Consider the following 19,447-nt stretch of genomic DNA (forward strand, 5'->3'; position numbering starts at 1 on the left):
TGTATAAAGATGTTGATGCTTTTGTTTTGTAGCTGCTTAGTGGCCTAAATTTTTTTCTTATCAGCCTTCCCCAGTTGCCTGATAAGACTACCAGCTACTGTGGCAAGGGGGCAATACGGAAGGTGAGGAGCATGCCAGAGGACTTTAGTTGGTGTTTGGTAAAAGGTGGATTGTGTTTGAGCCCATATTGTGCCAGGATGTTACTAAACCAGAATTTGGTGTTTATGTGATGGATTAAATAGTAAAGCATCAAACAGTGAGGATATAAACAAATGTAGGACTAAGATTGAATGAGAAAGTTTCTTGTCCTTGGATATACTATCAGTCAGTCTGCATTAACCTCAGTACTGCAATAATACATCTGAGATTGCCCACTCTTTCCAAACTGAAACAGTAAAATCCTCCTTTTACTTTTGTTGGGAGAGGAACCGGGGTGTTGCAGTGTGACTGGGAGATAAGCTGCATCCTTCAGTCTTGCTCTTCCTAAACACCTGCCACTTCTGTCATTGTGTTGCTCTTCCAGTGGAGCAAAGCTGGTGTCTGCAACAATATGCAAAAGAGCCAAGTGTCAGCAGTTCTGAAATGTCCTATTCATTATATTGCAGTACTGCAGTGTTGACCATCAATAGATATCTCATCTTGCTTTGCTCGGAAGCATTTTATTTTGCTTCAAGGGTTTGCATTATTTCTCCCCTGTTGTGTTGTAGAGCTGGAACCTGTACTCCAGCAGCAGCTGCTGAGCACCAGAGTATGCTCATGGTTTCCTTTTTGCACAGGGACTTACCTATAACTTGCATCTAAAATAGGGTGCATAGGCTGTCAGTTGTTTGCAATTGCCTCAAATTCAGGTGACTCACTTCTGTTCCAATGACCTCTTCAGACATGTGCTGTTCCTGCCAGAGAAGGAAGCCTGTAGCCACATCACCTTGCCTTGGAAACGTTGAGTGACAGTGAACTGTAATCAACTCTAAATGCTTTTGAGAAGACAGAAAAAAACAAAATCAGAGGTGTTGTGGGAGGGAGACAAATGTGCTGGTTGTCTGGCTGCAGAGAAATGAGTTTTGAGGAGGAAGAGGAGCTGCTGGACTCCTGTCCATTGTAAAAATGTCAAATTCTGTAGCAGTAGCACAGGAAAGTCAGGGGAAGCACTAACTCAGGTAATCAAGGAGAGTTCATCCCTTGAAGGTTTGCAGACTAAGGCAGTCAGTGCTGAACTATAGTGTGCCTGAATATACATCATGATGCAGGTACAGAAAAGTGGTCATTAACCCAAGACTTAACAGACTGGTTTAAGTGTGCCCAGAATTGCTAGACTGAGCCCATAGCCTCCAGTTGATTTTGAACATACTTCTTACCCAGCAGCAGCTTTTTCTCTCCTTATATTGTTTTATATTTTTTGGCCTCTGCACCTTACTCCTGAGCAAAGCCACCTGCTTGTGATGAAATGCTGCTGTTCTCCCTGACTCCATTGTTTGTACTCTTCTGAGAGAGATTAACTAGTAGGTTAATTTATGTGAGTGTCTTGCAGTTTCTGAAATATAAAATAGCAAGGAATTTATAATACCAGAATTCTTTATCTTTCCAAAATTAAAAGAAATACTCTTGGTCTCTTTCTATTTGAGTTTATATCCAGAGTTGGGATTGACAACACTGTTGCTGTAACGGTATGTGTATTTATGGTATTGTCTTTACAATGGTTGTGAATGTGTATATTCGTTCTCACAGCACATATCCATCAGGAGAGAAGCTATTTCCTGGTTTTGCTGAAAATGAACATTTCACATGTTGGTTATCTGTTGCTGTTGAATATTGAATGAGTAGTGCATGAGGATGGAAATCATAATTGAGCCTCCTCAAAGTGCATACAGGAGTCTCCAAAGCTTCTCTTTATTGTACTTCTCACATGCATTTGGCTGTGCAGCCAAGTGCCCTCAGATGGATTCTTTGCATCACATGTGGCAGCCTGCAGCATGCAGTGTGGTGCAAAAATTTCTGCAGCCCCCAGAGCCCCTCACTGTCCCTCTGTGATAGCCATATGTGGAAATATGTGCTTCTCTTTGAGCACGGGAAGTTAGGAAAGCAATAAATATCAAATGTAGCACTGCTAACAGTAGAGCAGGTTTTGCACAACTGATTTTGCTCTTTGAGAGTAGTATTACCTATTTATATCTCTTTGGACATAAGTATATTGATATCTGTTGATGGCTGGATTGAATTTTGGGCTTCTCAGTGGCCGATACACTTCCCATGTCCTTTAGTGGAGAGGTGACACAGCTGTGCCTGCTTTATGAGTGAATATAGTTTTGAACAATGTTGAGCTGCTCCTATGGGCAGCTCTGAGGTGCTGAGGCTGAGGCAGAAAAGTGGGGTAGCACACAGAAATGGAAGATGGAGGGTATCTCATCTGGGGAGGATGAGGTTAAATATGGGATTTGTGGAGGGGGTTGATGCAAAGCATCCAGGAAAAGATGAAAGCATGTGGAGATGATTTGTAGCATAGAGTCTTGGTCTGTTGTCATGGGGTTAAGCGTTAAATGATATAAATTGACACATCTACAGTGACTTAAGTGTAGACTCAGACCAGTTGGAGATATGGTCTGGCACGTGCTAAGTTCAAAGCCATTGCTGTTTCACATTTCCTTTTCTTTTATTCCAAATAAATCCTGAGCAGAAGCTAACTTGTGGTTTGACTGGCAGCAATGCAGTGTTAGTTTTTGGAGCAAATGGGTTCTGAGAAGCTGTGAACCAGGCTCTACATTGCTTGCATGTGTGCCTGTGTGTGGCAGTTGTACTGAGCAAGTGTCTGGTGAGTCCTGTTTTTCAGGATGATCTCATTCTTCACTATAAAGCTCTGCAGCTTGTCTGCACCTTGGCTAATGTTGCCACTCTTGTTGCTACAAAATCCTTGGCATTTTCAATTAAATTTACTACCATTAAGCAAGGCTCAGCACATCTGTCACCAGAGCGCAGAGCTGCCTTTCCCAATGGAAGCCAACCTTTGACTCTCACATGCATCATTTGGTGGTTTAGCCTTCTGAGTATTCTCAGTGTCTTTATTCCTGTTTTTCACCTTTTGCTGGGTTATGTTAGTGCATCTTTAGTTAGAAAAGCTTTGTTGTCTGCGAGGATTCATGCACAGTCAGAGATTTTGAAATTTCCATCATAGGCTCTGAGACTTCTTGTTTTCCTAGTTATGTACATATGAAGGCTGAGATCTGAGCTGCCAGGTCAGACAATGTCCTGAGCTGCAGAAGGTAACAATGAGAAGATATTTTAGAAACAGTGGAATGTAAGGAGAGTACAATGGATTTGTGGGGTGAAGGTGATGCTGAGTGCTCCTGTTCATGCATGCTCTGCCTTGGTCAGTGTGATCTCCTGTGACTCTGGACCAATAACCCATGTTATGTGATCTGTTTAGGCATGTGCACACCGCTGGAAAAACATCTACTATGAGACAGAGTACATCTTGCCCCATGGTTTCTGCAACATCATTCCTGCTAACCTGCAGTCTAAAGGGAGGAAGCTCTTGCCCTGCTATGAAGGTAAGGAGTCAGGACAGGAGTGGAGCTTATAATATCCCTTGCTATGCTTCTAATAAGACAATAACCTTCACTACTGATTTTTTTTTTTTAACATGTGACTGCCTCATGGCCCAGCTGTGGTGGCAGTTGGGTTTTAGATGAAGTTGGGAGAATAGCATAATGACTGGGTTCTGTGGCTGGTGAAGTGCATGGCTGCATTTTACTGGAGGAATAAAAAGTTTCTGAATTGTGTTTTGAGGCAGCAGCTCTCCCCTTAGGTAAATAATGAGAAGATACTGCTATGAGCTTGGCCTTTTGTCCTTCACTGTGACATGGAATAAAAATCCTGAATTATGTTGCAATCATGAACCAATTTGCCTATCTTATGGAAACATTTCCATTTTTATATTGTCATTTATCAGAGGATTGGGATGTGGGACAGGGAGGAGGGTTACTTTCCTCACTTTGGGGTACTTCTGCAACAATTCATATTAAATTGCTGCTGTGTTAAGGTCTGGATTTGAGGTGGATACAGAGGGAGGGCTCCAGCTCTGAGCCGTGGGTGGCTGTGCCTCTTGGTTCTGCACCAAATCCCATATGCCATCATTTTAATTTCTCCTTCTCTAGTGCATGAGACTTTTATATCATGTTTCCATTTTTTGAAGACTTCAGAAGACAAAGTCTCCTTGGCCAAGAGCAATTAACTGAATTAGAGGCACAAATGTATTGTTAGGTAGAAGATATGGTATCTCCTAAGATTCTTGGCCTTGAGAGGAATGTTTTGGGGAAAGCATCCTTGCTTCCTCCTTTCTTTTGTTTCTTCATTGTAGGAGCCTGAGGAAGTGGGCAAGTTTGGAGGACAAAACACAGCAGGGTTTGTTGTGGGCAAGACCTCTGATTTTACTTAATTGCTTTTAACCGTCTGCCCTCCTGTCCATAGCTGGCAGCAGCCAGCAGCAGGCTTGCTGCTGGCATTAGTAAGTTGGAGAGGGATAAGGCAGTGAATGTCCCGGCAAGTTTCTCTGTTGCTATCGAGTGGCTAGGTCCTAGCTTGGTGGCCTGTAAAGCCAGGTCTGTGACAGAACTGTGTCCATTTCATGCTCACTGTTCTGAGGTGGCTCCTCATCTCCCTCTGGGCTTTGCTTAGGAATCTGCCATTGCAAACCTACACACCTTTTGGAGATGGCAAACAGTTGTGCATTTATGTTTTTCTGCCCTGAAATTGGTCATTATTTGATATGTGAGAAGTTTTGAGGGACTTGTACCAGCCATGCTAGCTGCTGTGCAGCAGAGTACATATAACCTATGTAAGCCTTCCTGTTGTGGGTACTGTTCTACTGTATTTGCCCTTCTCTGCCTCTCTGCCCTCCTTGTTAGTGTCAGCAAAATCAGGATAAGTCCTCACACTCATGTCATACACTGCAAATCATCTGATACTAACTTTATGGACATAGTGCACATGCAGGAATGCCACCGGGGCTCCCTCTGAACCTTTGGTACTGCTCCTGCACTGCCTGAAGCCATGGTGGGGATGTGGTTTCTGGAAGAGAAGAATCACTTGTGTTTATCTATGCGTCATGTTTTTGGAATAAAACTGCTGTTAATCTGATGGGATATTTGCCAGGAATTGCTAAAAAATAGAAATGTGTGGGCCTAGTACATGTAGAGCAGCCAGTGGAAAGTTGGCAGGGTTGATGCAGTACTATGCTGGCTTAATTTCACTGCATAGTAAAGTGAAAATTGAACATTTGGGACTGATTTCCACCCAGCCCCCCACCCCATCAGACATGAAATCACAGTGTCACAAGGAATGGCTGCATTTTTTTACTCCTGATTCTTTAAATTTCAATAAAACAAGCTCCACACACACAGAGGAGTTCATTGTTTAAGGTTTGCTGTGAAATAAGTTTGCAGTCATCCTTGTAACTTTTTTCCCTTCACTTTCTGAAAGAAGCAGAATAATTTTCCTCATGACACTTTGCTAGTGCAAAGCATTGAGTCTGAAGAGCTTCTGCACTGACGGCCTCTGTGGCTGTTGCTGGGAGGCTGCCAGACCTGTGGCTGCAAACGCTGCACTAGGACACATGCCTTTGCCTGACAAGATTACAGTGTCTCAACCTTCTCTGTATCTTGCCATGTGCAAATAGGGGTAGACAGTGGCATGCTTGCTTCCAGAAACCTTGTTTTTAGTCCAGCTAAGGTGATAAGCCTCAACAGGTGAAGGGTGCAGGCCAGCTGAGTGCACGTCAGTGTCCATCCATGGAGGAAATGGAAATTTCCAGACTAGATGGCACTGGTGCAACAGCATAATAGTCTCAATCCATCTTACTCTTGCCTGGCTTCCCTGAAAGGGCTGACAGAAGTCTGGAATTGAGAGATAATTAGAACACAGCAGCAAACTTAATAGTTAAATACAGTCTCTCTAAGTAGGAACTAATTTGGTTTAGATGAGCTGGATATGGTATAGCTGATGTATGAGGTCACAGTTTTCCAGGCAATACTTTCAATTGGTTAATTTTCCCATAGTTTTAAAGGCTTTCCAAAAAACGGAGCTGCCTCTTCATTCCCGCAGTGCATTCAGTTTACAAAGAAGGATGTTTGTGTGTACTGTGAGAGGCAGTCCAGCTGATGAGGAGAACTGGAATGGTTTCCTACTCCTTCGTGGTAAGAATTGATGATGGAAGTGGGGAAGACTGATGATCCCTTTGGTTAGTAAATAAGGGGAACAGCACATGCTCATATTCCTTGCATTCAAAACAAAAAGTAATTTTCCCCACAGGTCCAAACCACATTTGGTTTTCTGGGAGCCATCAAAACATCCCTGCTTTGTGGTGGAAACTCAGTATCACAATGCCAGGTCAGAAAGATTACTACTGTTTCTTCCTAGAGTAGTGAAATACTGTAAGATAGAATACAAAAAGCTTTCAGCACATGTGATAGTTTACATCTTTGAGAATGATAATTTTATTGTACTCTGTAGCTTAGTTTATGTTATGGCATTGAAGTTTGCTTAGAGACTGGCAGAGAGTTTTATTCAAAGAAAAAGTTCAGGGGCATTTACCTTCAGAATTGTTGCACATCAAAGTTTATTCTTTTTGGTTGTGTGTTGTTTTATTCAATTACTCCTTCCTCTGTCTCACTTCTCTTGTAACCTGAGATCATCCTGGCTAAAAACCAGTGCCATCTTCTCTTTTTTCCTGTATGTATTATTCATGGCATGTCTTTGAAGTTGCACAGGCTGCAACCTCCTCCAGATTCAACCTTATCATGCTGCTTTGCTGTCAGCTGTTGCTGCAGCAGTTTCATGGCTTGCAGTCTGTGTCATCAGGAATGCACAGCAGTCCGCACACAGACAAGAAAGAACAAAGAAGTGTAGAAGCAGCAAATTTGTCCTTGACTGCAGTTATTGCCCGGAGCTATGTGAAAACAAATCAATTTAAAATCATGCAAAGTTTGTTTTTCAGACGTACAAAAACTGTGAGCTGATACAATAACTGCACAATTCCCATCTAGTTGGTTCCTTTATTTCATGGCTGGCTGGCTGGCTATGTTGTATGAGTGACAGGTGTCACTACCATGCACTGAAGTGGAGGTGAGGTAGAAGCAATCTTGGTTTTCATCCCTTTTGGGCTCATCTATTGCTTGGGAGGGGCAGAGTGGCTCTAGGGAGCAGACAGAAGTCTGTGATGCTGGGATGTGACCATCTAGGATGAATGGCACCCCTTGGCCATGGGTGCATGGATGGAAAGGAATCTTGCTTGGATATGGAGGCAGGTGTACATCACTGCAGATGTGAGTTAGGGGAGCAGACAAGGAAGGGGTAGTTTTGTGCTGAAAGGGTTAGGCAGAAATGCAGGAGCCCAATGTCTGTCTGTACGGGGCTGCTGGCTTGTTGGGGAGGACTACACCTATCTTGATTCCCCCCGAAACTGGTGTGCTGATCTCTCCTCTGTGTCACTAGAGCTTTAAATTCTCAACCAGCCCCGATGTCTGAGGTGTTTGGGCCTCCATGCTTATATTTCCACTTGTGAAACGTCATGGCCTTGGCAGTGAAGACTGAACCAAAGAGAGCCTGAAGACAGGAAGAAAGCAAATGTCACCCCAGACTTCGAAACAGGCAGCCAAAGAAGCCATTCAATATTCCAGCCTTCTCTGCAGTTTCTGTTGCAAGGGGTCCCTGTTTCCACTCAGCCGTGGAACCTACATTTTCTTTAGTATCCTTTTCTTTAGTTGTTGATGTATCTGAAGAAGCCCTTCTTGTTAGCCTTGATATCTTTCACCAGATTTCATTCCAAATGGGCTTTGACCTTCCTCATTGCATCATGCAAGGGTGGGGATCCTGCTATAGTGAATGCAAGGCTTTTAGGACATGCACAGAATTATTTTTCAGGAAATGCTGGAGGGAGGAATCTCCTTTCCTTGGCTCTCTTAATGAAAAAAAAAGTTCACATTGATAAAAAAATATTTTCCCCAGGCAAGTACTGCCTGGAGAATCTGTATGTGGAGAGTTAGCAGTTCAGAACCCCAACACTTGCTGAATAGCAATGGGCTAATACGGGCTTCAGTTTTCAGTGGAATTGTCATGCGTTACCGCTAGGACACCCAGCTGTGCTTCTGGTCTGCTGGGGTGCATATCACTTTGACAGGACCCTGTCTTGGCCAAGAGTGTTGGGCATTTGGACTGTAATTTGTGGATCAAGTCTCTATTCTGCATGGTGTCTCCAACTGAACTTCTCCCTGTGCAACTGGTATGACCTCAGCAAATGTCTGAAATTCTGAACATCTTTATGATGTTAGGAAGAGGCTGCATGTAGTACAAAAGGGAGAATGATGTGTGTGTGTGTACGTATGTCTACATAAAATATTTTGCAAGAAGGCAGTATTTTTTATAATTAATTCCTTCTGATTTTCAATAAGACAAAATGGAACTCCAAACTTGCTTGGTTCCAGAGGCATTTTCTCATCATTTTCATTATAATTTTTATCATTTAGCGATGAGTTAATGAGGCTTAAAATAAAAAAGTATTAAAAAGTTTAGCAGTTATCAGGTTATATGTTAAGTTGTTTCTGGACGTGAATTACTGTAACATACAGGAAGTAGTGATAGTATGGTAGATACTTGAAAATAATGCTCTGGAAAAAAATTGGAAAGGCTCTGATCCAGCTGTAAGTTTTAAATACTTCCAAGATGAAACTATTTGAATTAAGGTGGGGTGGAAAGTGATTTTCTTTTTTTCCTCTTTTTCCTGTTCCTCACTGTGAACTTAAAGTATTCCTAGAAATATTTTTTTTCTTATCATCAAAAAGATAAAGTAAAAATTCCTCAGGTTTGAGAGGGCAAATGATTGCTATGCCACAAACAAAAGCTGTAAGGTGGTGGTTGGGTTCCCTGTGAAGTGGGAGCTCTGAGCACATGGCCATGAAAAGCAGCAGATCTAAACATTCTGCAAAAGAGACCGTTGTCTGATCATGTAGAAACACATGGTTTTTCCTCAGTCACTGTTTTCTTCCTGAAGCTTGTGTCCTGAAGCATCCTCACCAGAAGTGTTTCTGGGGGCTTTGATGACTGTCATTTTAGGGGAATATCACTTTATTTCTCTGAGGTAGTAATGGGCCTGAGAGTTAAACCCCCTAGAGCAGAGTCTGTGGCACACAGGCATGTGCATCACTTTTTGCTCCTCCCTTCCGAGCTATGGTGATCTGCTACAGATGGAAGCCTCTTCTAATGTACCTTTACTGGAGCGATGCTGCTGCTCTTTTCATAATACAGTGGTACTGCTTGTTTAGCGTCTCTGTAGGAGCATTCTGGCCTCTCTCCCCAGCTGGCTCCTTGCGATACTCCCTGATGTGGGTGGGTATGCTGCATGGTGCACCTTGGTGGCTGATCCACTGATAAAACCGAGGAGCTCTGCATGTTGGTGTGTCTCCAGGCTGTGTGAGTAGCAATGCAGGTGGCTTAGGTGAAGAGTGTGTGCTGTGCCAGGGATGACCACTGTTTTCTTCCCTTCTTCCATCCAGAGTACAAGAAGAAGTATGGGGAGGAGCATGGTTCATGCCAGGCAGGGATCGCAGGCTTCTTCACTGAGGTGAGCTGAGGCACATGCATGGAAGGCTTGGGGGTGGTAAGTGGCTCCCCTGTTGCATGTTCCAGGAGGAGATTCCGAAGTACGGCTTGGACAGTGGGCTGAGTGCTGAGAATGGTCCCTTCCTGCTAGCAAATACCCTTCTGCCTTGTCTAGTTTCTCAGGTGTCTGTTTCTTGCACAGTGACTGCGCAGTGGTTCATATGTATGTGTATGTGTCTCTCAAGGTCTGTGGACAAGTATAAATGAATTGACTCTGGAAATGTCTTCAGGGAATATTCCTATTATGTACATCCCAAAACTTGCATAGAGGTTTTTCCTCTGTCATTAGCTCTTTACTGTAAGTGATGATGTAAAAGTCTTTCTTGAATCATTTTGTTTATGTATGTGTACCTGTGCATGAATATAATGCACATACATACACATGCATACAGAAGATAAACACTTTTTTTCAGTTCTACTACAGTTCTTTGTTGCAGAAAGATAGAGGGAAAAAAAAGTGTTAGAATATATGCACCACAGTTGTTCTAAATACTTGACCACATTCTTTCCTGGACAGAAGTCTATCAGCCATGTTTCAGTTTTGTCAATAACTAATTTGTTCCCTTATACTTGGATTTTTTTTCTTTCGTTAATGTTTCAGGGTTGTGGCCTTTTCACTTGTTTGTTTTGCTTTTATTTTAAATTTTTTAAGAACACATACCCTCTCCTAATTATATATATGCACTGATCTACAGAAGGTACTGTCCAGACTGATACAAATAAAATAAGTTAAAAATTGCCTTCTGCCATTTCAGTAAACTGGGATGGCAGGCAATGTTGCCACAAGGGCACTGTCTGGTAACTGGATGTTCAGCCAGCAGCAGCTGTTTCCTGACTTGTCTGCTCTCCCCAGCCTGTTTCTGTTCCCAGGCTTAAATTCTCCCTTGCTACCCTAGTTCAAAAGATACCTTTGAACTTTTATCACTTCAGTCTAATGGCAGCAGGATATGCAGATAAATGGTGTTTTGGGTCAAACAGGTGATCCTCTATCTTGTATTCAGTGCTGTGGATGGTAGTTTTTCCTGTCAGTAAGTAACCTGACAGGTATAGCCCATAACAAGGAAAAAGCTATTTCTAAACACATGCTGCTCTTTGGTTGGTTTTGTATTCCTGTCCCTGTAGTCTTATTAGAAGAATCCCTTGTTTTACATCTTCCCCCAACTGGAACTGATCACCTGAAGGGGACTCAGATATGATAGCAATTTCCCACAAGGATGGAGTCCATGGCTTTGCATTGAATGGAGATGTGAGGAAAGCAGCTTTTCACATATGTGTCTTCTTGGGGGATGAAGAACATTAACTGGGGTTAATGCTCCTCAGGCTTAATTTGGTCCCTTGCTGAAGGTATTTAAAACCACATCCAGGAGCAAGGTTTTTTGCAAGGATGCTGGGTGTTTTGGGACAACATTTTGTGAATTTTTCTTGAATGTAAATGTACTGTGGATTTTGACTCAAAAACATTATCCATGACCATCTACCTTTGAATGTTGGATGAAACTGTGCCTGATTTCTATGGTCTTTTAAAATATTCCATCACTCTGGTTGTCTGTAATGATCCCAAGCCATTTTATGATGCTATAATAACTCTATATTCAGGCTGTCTTTCAAAGACCAGAGTGTCTGATGACAGAGCTGGGCAAAATATTCCACCTAGGACATAACACAAACCCTGCTTGTTGAGTGCATGGCAGCTGTTTAGCTTCATAGTTGTAAAATCAAAATCCTTTGTGTTGTTTCCATCCTGGTTGGTTAGTATAGCATGTCAGCAAGCATCAGGGCATGATCTGTAGCTGGGTGATGGGTTCTGGGTGGGCTGAAGTACTTCTGTCTCTGGGTCTTCTGAAGGATATTTGGAAAGGCAGCAAGTAGAGAGACTTTTCGGAGAACTATGTTAGCAGGGATAAGCTTGATGGTTAGTAAGGTTGAGGAAAGTCTTCTGTTGCAGCGGAAGAGCTGAGCAGAAGCGGACTATAAAAGGGCAGTCTGTCACTAGGGTATGTACAGTGACCCCCAGGTTTGGGAAGAAGGAAGGATACTGTCCAAATGCACACAGAATGGAGGTTGTTACAGATAGACGTTATTGGTGTTTTAAGTAAATGTCCTGTCCCCTCTCTGTTAATGTGTAAAGTTTTGATTGTTATTTTTCTTTCTACCCTTTTCCCCACACACTTCCCTTTTTCCTGTTGTAGGAACTTGTCATCATGGGGGCACCAGGATCTTACTATTGGACAGGAACTGTCAAAGTACTGAATCTCACTGACAACACGTATTACAAGCTGAATGATGATGCCATGATAGCCAGGAGGTACACATACCTTGGTAAGCTGCTCTCTAGTGCTCACTGTGAATAGGAAATTGTCCAACAATGTGTTTCAAGGCTTTGATACTATAAAGTTGGTAGTGTTTGTTTCTATGGTGATATAGAGTATTTTTATAAAAAGTGTGAAAGGAAGAATATTTGAATTAAAATGATACTTATCTGGAAGCAAAGAAGCATTCAAAATACTAAGTTTTTCTCTCCTTGTTCTAACACCCTCCCCCCACACTTTGTTATAATTTTTTTTACTAATATAGAAAAGGCATTTTAACAGCACATTGGATTGTGGTGAGCTTCTTAACATTCTTGCCTTTGCCCTGTAACAGGCAAATTACTTGTTACTAGTTGAACTGCATGTCTGCTTACATGTGCCTTTAAAATAGGTGCAGTAACTAATTACAGAATTTGTATTGCAGATGCATTTATTTCAACAAAAATAACACAATCTAAATGTGTTACTGGCAACTGAAGGAAGTTGTGAAAGGTTTGGATATAGGTACATCTTTAACTCAATTGGTTTTACTTGCTCTAAAACCAGCTAATGTCCCTGACATGCTTAATTTAAAGGCTTCCACCTAATCAGAGGTGCTTAAGACTGTTGAGACCTAGAAGGCATTTCAGCAGTTAGATACTGTTTGACTAAAGTCTTGCACTGACCTCTCATTGTCCCCTTAACCTTTAATATTTAAAAACCCATCATTCTGTAGATACTGCTTGGTGATAACCAAATGAAGAGTAAATGTTTACCTATTTGCAGACATCAATAGGTTTTGCCACTAATAGACTTGAATTATTATAGAGTTTACCATGTTGATGAGGGCCTCATAATGTGTAGTAAAAGAGCAAGGCAAAGACGAAAGAGCCTTAGAAGGAAAGCCACTCTACTCATCTTTTAGTTATTATATATTGTTTTAATATATGAAATAAAGCTGAATCTTTGATCTTTTTCTTTCAAATACATACTATTTTCTTTGATATATTGTCCCATTTTTCTTCTTGCCTAGAAAAAAAACTTTTTAAGCTATTGACTTATCTTTATCTACTTTAAGCTATTGACTTCTCTTTGCCTAATGTCCTCATCTATCTCCCCTGACCAAAAAGGACCATGATTTTCCAAACCTTCCTGGGCAGTGATTTTAACCAAAGGAGGACACTCCTGTCTGATCCAAGTGGGACTGTTGCTCTTTGACGTGATACTTTCTCTGTGGTCATATGATCGCTTTTCTCTTTTTGTGTATACCTTTTCCTGTTTTACTGCTTCCCTTTCTTGACTTGCAGTTGGCAAATTGCTGCCAATATGAGCTCCTTGTGTCCCTTGGTCATCTCCACACACATGGCTTTCTTGTCTCAGCTTTTGGAAGGTTACTGGAGGGTGCACTCGCACTTCCCATCCCCATGAACTTTTGAACAGAATATTGGTGCATCCTGAGCAGAAAGGTTGTTGAACTCTTAAGTGCAGCCCAGGAGGAGGGAAGCCTTATAAGCCTGATCTGTCTGGCTGATTTGATTTCCTGTCATGTTATTTATTTATTTCCTTTACTACTCAGGATATGCGGTGACAGCAGGTCATTTCTCTCAGCCGACTACGACTGATATTGTAGGAGGAGCTCCCCAGGATGGAGGCATCGGAAAGGTGTGGCTCTTTATCAAACAGTAATGTGGGTTGGATGCAACAGTGCATGAAATCTAATACTGATGCAGTTCTAACATGTAAGAGAAGACAAGAGTTTTTTGTCTGCAGGGTAGTTTTGAGCACTGAGCAGGGGAGAGATGAGGTAGTTTGGAGAAGTTGTCAAATTTTCTCAACCTGTCCGTCCTGATGCATCACATCCTTCGCCCTTCTTCCCTCTCTTTCCCACCCAGTCCTTACAATACCCATTTTAATAAGACACAGACAAGATCTCTTTCACACTGCTTTTGTTTAGGATTTGTTACATTTAGGTATTACTTAAAACTTTCCTATAAATGAAAATACTTGTCTTCTGTTTCTTTTATTTACACATTTGATTATTTCAGTATTTACTTCAAGATAACATCTCTAATTAGAATGAAGTTAGATTATTTGATGCCATTTTTAAACTTCATAATACTTTGATGTTTAGTGTATTAGAGTCTGGGATTTTTGCCAGCTATACTTAGAAATCTTGGTGATAGTCTCTTAAAAAGGGAGGAAACAAAAAAGATCTTCCTGTGGGCATATGTAGGTTCAATGTCCCAAAGATGTAAACAAGTGAATGGCTAGATGGAAGTGGCTAGTGAATTAGGCAAGCCTGGTCCTCCTGTGCTGAGTATCCATGTGCTGTTGGAGAAACTGGTTGAAGGTGAGCACTGTGACCACTTATATTCTTCTAAACCAAAGGTGTAAAAAATTGGGAGTGGGGAGAGTGAGAGAAGGAATGTAAAGGATCTGCTTTTGTCTCTCTTCAAAATGCAATCCATTTGGGACCTGCTGTCATCACTTTCTTGAGCAGAGATGTCCTGCAGCCCCCTTCCATCTTCCTCCCTTTGGTTTTCATGCTCTTTAGTGACATAAGCTGTAGCTGAATCATAACAAGCAGTGAGAAGTCTTCACTACCAGGAACACTATCCTGTTTAGGCAGATTATTTTTGATAATGACTATGTCCTGGGATAGCAGTGCAAGTGGGGAAAATGGGATAAAAGTAGAGGATGAACTTGGTATTTACACCTGATCTGGCATGACTAGCGCATACAGGATATAGTAGCATCACAGTTGCTACTGAGAGGACATGTGCATGAGAAAGGCAGTTTCCTTATCCCAGATGTTCTGTTATGGCTGCTACAGTGCACCTTCCTTCCAAGCTGTTTTTTGTGTGGAACCAATTTAATTTGTCTACAAGGAGGAGGGTGTGGAAACACAGCTGGTAGCAAGAGATCCACAAGAAAGCACCTGGCTCTGTAGTTTAAAGACTACTGCTCTAGTCTTTAAAGCTTACATTATTCTCCCTTGGCATGGGATGCAGGTAGCAGGAACACATAGCAAAGTCTCGGTAAGAGGTGCTGAATATAGAATGTTACAATGGGCAGTCCTGTTGTGCTTTCCAAATACTCTAATAAGCTGATCTTTTCCACTTCTCTGATAGAAAGTGATTAGCATTGCCACACCTTTTCACTTAAGTTAAAGCCAAGATTCTTAATGAGACTGGGTCATTTCTCCAAAGTTGCAAAGATTGTCATTATTTAAGACTGGGTTTAGAGTTGAGACATCTGGCAACATGCTGTTGGTGCTAAACATGCCACTGCATAAGCTAGGGAGTCCTGTGTATATAGAGCAATTGTCCACAGTAAACCTGTGCTGTGTTCTTGACTGAAAACAGCTTTGAACTCTGTCTCACCACCTGTTAATAACTCACCACATTCCAGTGCTTGGCTCTTCCACAAGGCCTTGGAAGTAAGAGGTCCTCTGTCCTACAAACTGTGTGAGCACCTGCTAGGAGGGAGCCTGTCAAATGCCATAGGAGGCTCAAAGACTGACTGAACCAGCCTTTCTGTTGAAGGGAATCCCTTTCTACAAGCCATGTGCTTCACATCTGAAATTTTGGTACAAGATGTGTTCGTGAACTTGAATCATCAATAATTTTATCCCTGAGGATTCCGGATTAAACAGTTTCTCCTGTGGAAATGAGCAATGAATAGGCTGTGTTTGAACAGTTTTCTGATTTAGAAATTGTTTCAGACAGAAACAGTGGGATTGTTGTGGGTAGTCTGATTGGGATTTCTACTCTGACTGTTCCTAAAGCATCATGAAGTTTGCAATGCAGTATTTGCAGGCACATTTTCTTGATAAGGGAATGCTGGATAAGGGAAAGGGAGCAGGGTTATGCATTCTCAGCCCTACTTATTTCCAGACAGTCTCGAGATGCCACTTATTTGAGAGTTGTAAAGTTGCCTGGCTAGATGCGTTTAAGTGCACATATGTGCACATACATAAGCAAATAAAAAAAAAGTAGGCAACAAGATGAATATTCAAGTGTTTCTTATGACAATCCTGTGATTTTTCAGGACAGTGGCGAACCCTGTGTCATCTTTTAAAAGAAGACTGACCAGTAAAGTGGCTATGAAGTTGGATCCTGGAAATAGTCATGATCATGATTTAGATATTATTTAGAAAGCACAAGTGCTTCATAGTTAGTATTGGTTAACTTCTTTTATTTTTTCACCTTTCAGGTTTATATTTTCAGAACGGACAGACAATCAGGCTCTCTAATAAAGATTTTTCAGGCTTCAGGAAAAAAGGTGAGCATTTATATGTGTGTTTTCTATTAGTAGAGGGGTAGAGGGGGTTGGAAATAATGGCAGAGTCATCCTGGAGCATCATTTTCATTCCACTCCTTCATAAGTTGTCCAGCAAACCCTGTTTCTTCTTATCCTCCTAGAAGAACTAAACCTATTTTACAGATCAGCTGTATGCCGTTTCTTCTGTAGCAGTCATGACCGCAATGTCTGCTCAATGCCCATGTGACTGAAATAAAAGGTCTTGCTGGAAATTGTAATAGTTCTCTTGAGTTTTATGTGACTGTAGCAGTACCTCTGAGATGCGGGACATGGGGTACCAGGTGAGCCTAGATGCAGAGGTTTCCTCTTAGTAGATGTTACTGGGAGATGTGGGTAACCTGGAGTTCAGTTTAATATGCAAAGCCCCAATCTGTTTTCCTGTGTTGTGTTGTGACGAGGGAGATATTGCAGTTACACTGTTTTGTGGAGGAGCAGTTTCATTGCCTCAACAGATGATGATTTCTCCTTCCAACTATAAATCAGTCTTGCATTCTCTTCTTGAAACTGCTGTCTGAAAGCTGAACTGTCTTCCCCCTCCATGAAATTTAGTGAATGCTAGTGAGATCTAGCTTCCCCAGTGTGGTGTTGTGTTTGAATGGGCAGCAGTTTGTGTTCTTCATTTGGGGGCTTACTGGAGCTGTGTTGCAGGAGAAACAAAATGGACAGTATGTCTAGCTATAGGTAACAAAAAAAAGAGCTTTATTTGGGAATAACTTAGTGATTAAATGATACCTCTTATCTGGGGTCTCCTGTGTTCTTCTGGGGGGATAAGAAATATAGAGAAAAATGGTTTCTGGAGGCTTTTGGCTCTGGGAAGACCTGCTACCCTCATGAAGACCCAAAGTGTTTGCCTGTATCCTCAGGTTGGAAATGTTACTATATCTTATTATTTTTTTTCCCAGCAAGACACAGTTGCAGTATTAAAAAACTTACCTGAAATAGGAGATGCTAATTTACTGAATTTAATGAAATAAATTTAATGAAATAAACTACTGACTTGTATTTTAGGGCCTCTCCAAAATTTTACTTTCTCTGCTCTAGCAGAATTACAGACATCTTGAAAGGAAAAGACCTCCCAGTTAATCCAGCGCATTTCCTGTGTTTGATTGCTTCCTGTTAATTTCTTTCCCTGTTCAGTTTTAAATGTCTCTAAGGATGTGCTCCTGACTATTCCTCAAACTAATAAACAGAGCCATCAGAAAGTTTCCAGGTCTTAGCCAAAACCTTTTCCCTTTCAATTTAATTGCTTTACTCTTACATGTAACTTAACTAATCAAGTATTTACATCATTCAAGTACTTCCAGGGTTCTTTTTCATTAGCATCTTCTTCTATAAATTATCTATTCCAAATGAGAATTTTATTTTAAAAACAAGGCTGTGCTAAATCACTTTTTTTGTTTGGTTATTGTTTATTGTTTTGTTTTGAGATAGAGGCGAAACCAGACCTGCTCAGCAATGAGCACTTCTTGGAAATTAGCTGTCATAAAATGCTACATCCTCCCCAGTGGTGTGAAAGTTCATTGCTTTGATGTTCTTGGTAGGCAGATATGAACAGCAGGCCAGTTTATTCCTTCCTTTTTTATTAATGGAGGCTGAACTAGGAAATCAAATTCAGACAAAAAGAGAAAATCCAGTACCTTCTTACAAATGTTAATCTTGCAAACTTCAGGTTCTTACCTGAACTGTGAACACTGTGAACTCACCCATGCTGCAGACATGCCATATTGCAGTTAAGTAAATAATAGCTTTTTCCTGAAAACTGCCTGAATACATAATAAAATGCTTTTTCATAACTTTTGTTCCTTACCCATGAGATATTTACCCATGAGAAATTTCTTCTGAAACCTTTGTGGATTAAAAAAATAAACAAAAAAATCCACAAGGGAACTTAAGCTACAAAATAACTGGAATTAAATTATATTTGAGGTCCAGCTTTAAACCTACAGAAGCACAAAAATCTGCATTAACAAACTGAAATGCTAATCTTCAATCACCATTGCATTATATATTTAGCAACTTTTAAATCTTACAGACTACATAGAATAGAGTTGCTGCTGCCCATCTTCTAGTATGTCCAATAGTTCGGGTTCATGCATGTTAACTTACAGGTACGGAGGTCACACATCTCCTATGAGGAATGCAAAAGCATTCAAGAACATAAATAATTATTCCTTTTATCTCAGATTTTCCTACTTTGTAGAAAACAGCACTCAATTTCCAATACGAAGTGGCATCTTCCCCACTTTCCTGCTGAAGTAGCTTTTAATTTTTAGGCTATAGTTTGTAGTTGGTTTCAAAGAGTATTCCTTATGTTACCTTAGCAGAAGTGAATGAAATAAGAGTGAAATATCATTCTTGCTTTTGGTTTCCTTCTTGTGTTTAAATGTGTTTTGAAATTTGTAATGTGGGTGCTGGCTGGGAGATAGTCTTCAATGTTCACCCATATAAAAAAATAATGAAGTGAAATTAATGTATTTCTTTATTTTAAGCAGTTAAGTTTATCAAGTAATAGCAAGTGAAAATTGAAAGTGGTTTACATTTGTTCTGTATCAACTGAAAAGCTTTTATTGAAAGTCTTTGTTTCTGTTTCAACTTACCTGCCTGTATATGAGAGGAAAGGCAATGATTAAGATGCACAACCAGTATGCCCTTTGACAGTGAGTTATACAAATAAATGCAAATAGAATAGGGAAAGATAGTTTAGAATCAAGAGGTAGTCTTAGATACCTGTTTTCATGGCCTCTTGCCTATTTTTCTTTCTTTCTTTCATTATTTCTTTAAGGTATCCCCAGATCATCTGTGGTGCCCAACTTCAAGGAACTTTAGGCATGAATAATCACTGTCCAGGTCTGGTTTGGGAAATTCATTTCACCCCTTCTTAGTTTTAAGCATTTGACAAGCAAAAGCTAGTCTAAGAAAGCTCTTTAAGTGTCTCACTTAAGTATGTCCCAGAGTATAACTTCTATTCTGTTGTTAAAACATCCAGGCTTGGTACACTGTTATAGTACAGTGTTTTCATTTCTGCCAGAATTATTCATAAAGCTTTCTCTATAGGAGTGCTTGTGAGTGATAAAGCAGCAAGTTACCATGTGAAATGAAAAGAATAACCAACTCAAACAAAAACCACACCTATATGATTTCCTGCTGTGTGTGGGCAGATACTGAATGCTTTGTTGTGACTCAACTTGGTT

At 40.9% G+C, this 19,447-nt stretch overlaps 1 protein-coding gene across 1 annotated transcript in view; it reads left to right on the plus strand.

Moving 5' to 3' along the window:
• The window catches only part of ITGA9 (integrin subunit alpha 9), a 283,032-nt gene that overhangs the window by 12,443 nt on the left and 251,142 nt on the right, over nucleotides 1–19,447 (plus strand). The window contains exons 4-8 of the mRNA XM_054001068.1: nucleotides 3,419–3,542; nucleotides 9,540–9,607; nucleotides 11,835–11,964; nucleotides 13,510–13,595; nucleotides 16,149–16,217. Coding sequence (XP_053857043.1) covers nucleotides 3,419–3,542; nucleotides 9,540–9,607; nucleotides 11,835–11,964; nucleotides 13,510–13,595; nucleotides 16,149–16,217 — 477 coding nt within the window. The remainder of the gene's footprint in view (nucleotides 1–3,418; nucleotides 3,543–9,539; nucleotides 9,608–11,834; nucleotides 11,965–13,509; nucleotides 13,596–16,148; nucleotides 16,218–19,447) is intronic.

Source organism: Vidua macroura, chromosome 1 (genome assembly GCF_024509145.1).
Source record: "Vidua macroura isolate BioBank_ID:100142 chromosome 1, ASM2450914v1, whole genome shotgun sequence".
Lineage (NCBI taxonomy): Eukaryota > Metazoa > Chordata > Aves > Passeriformes > Viduidae > Vidua > Vidua macroura.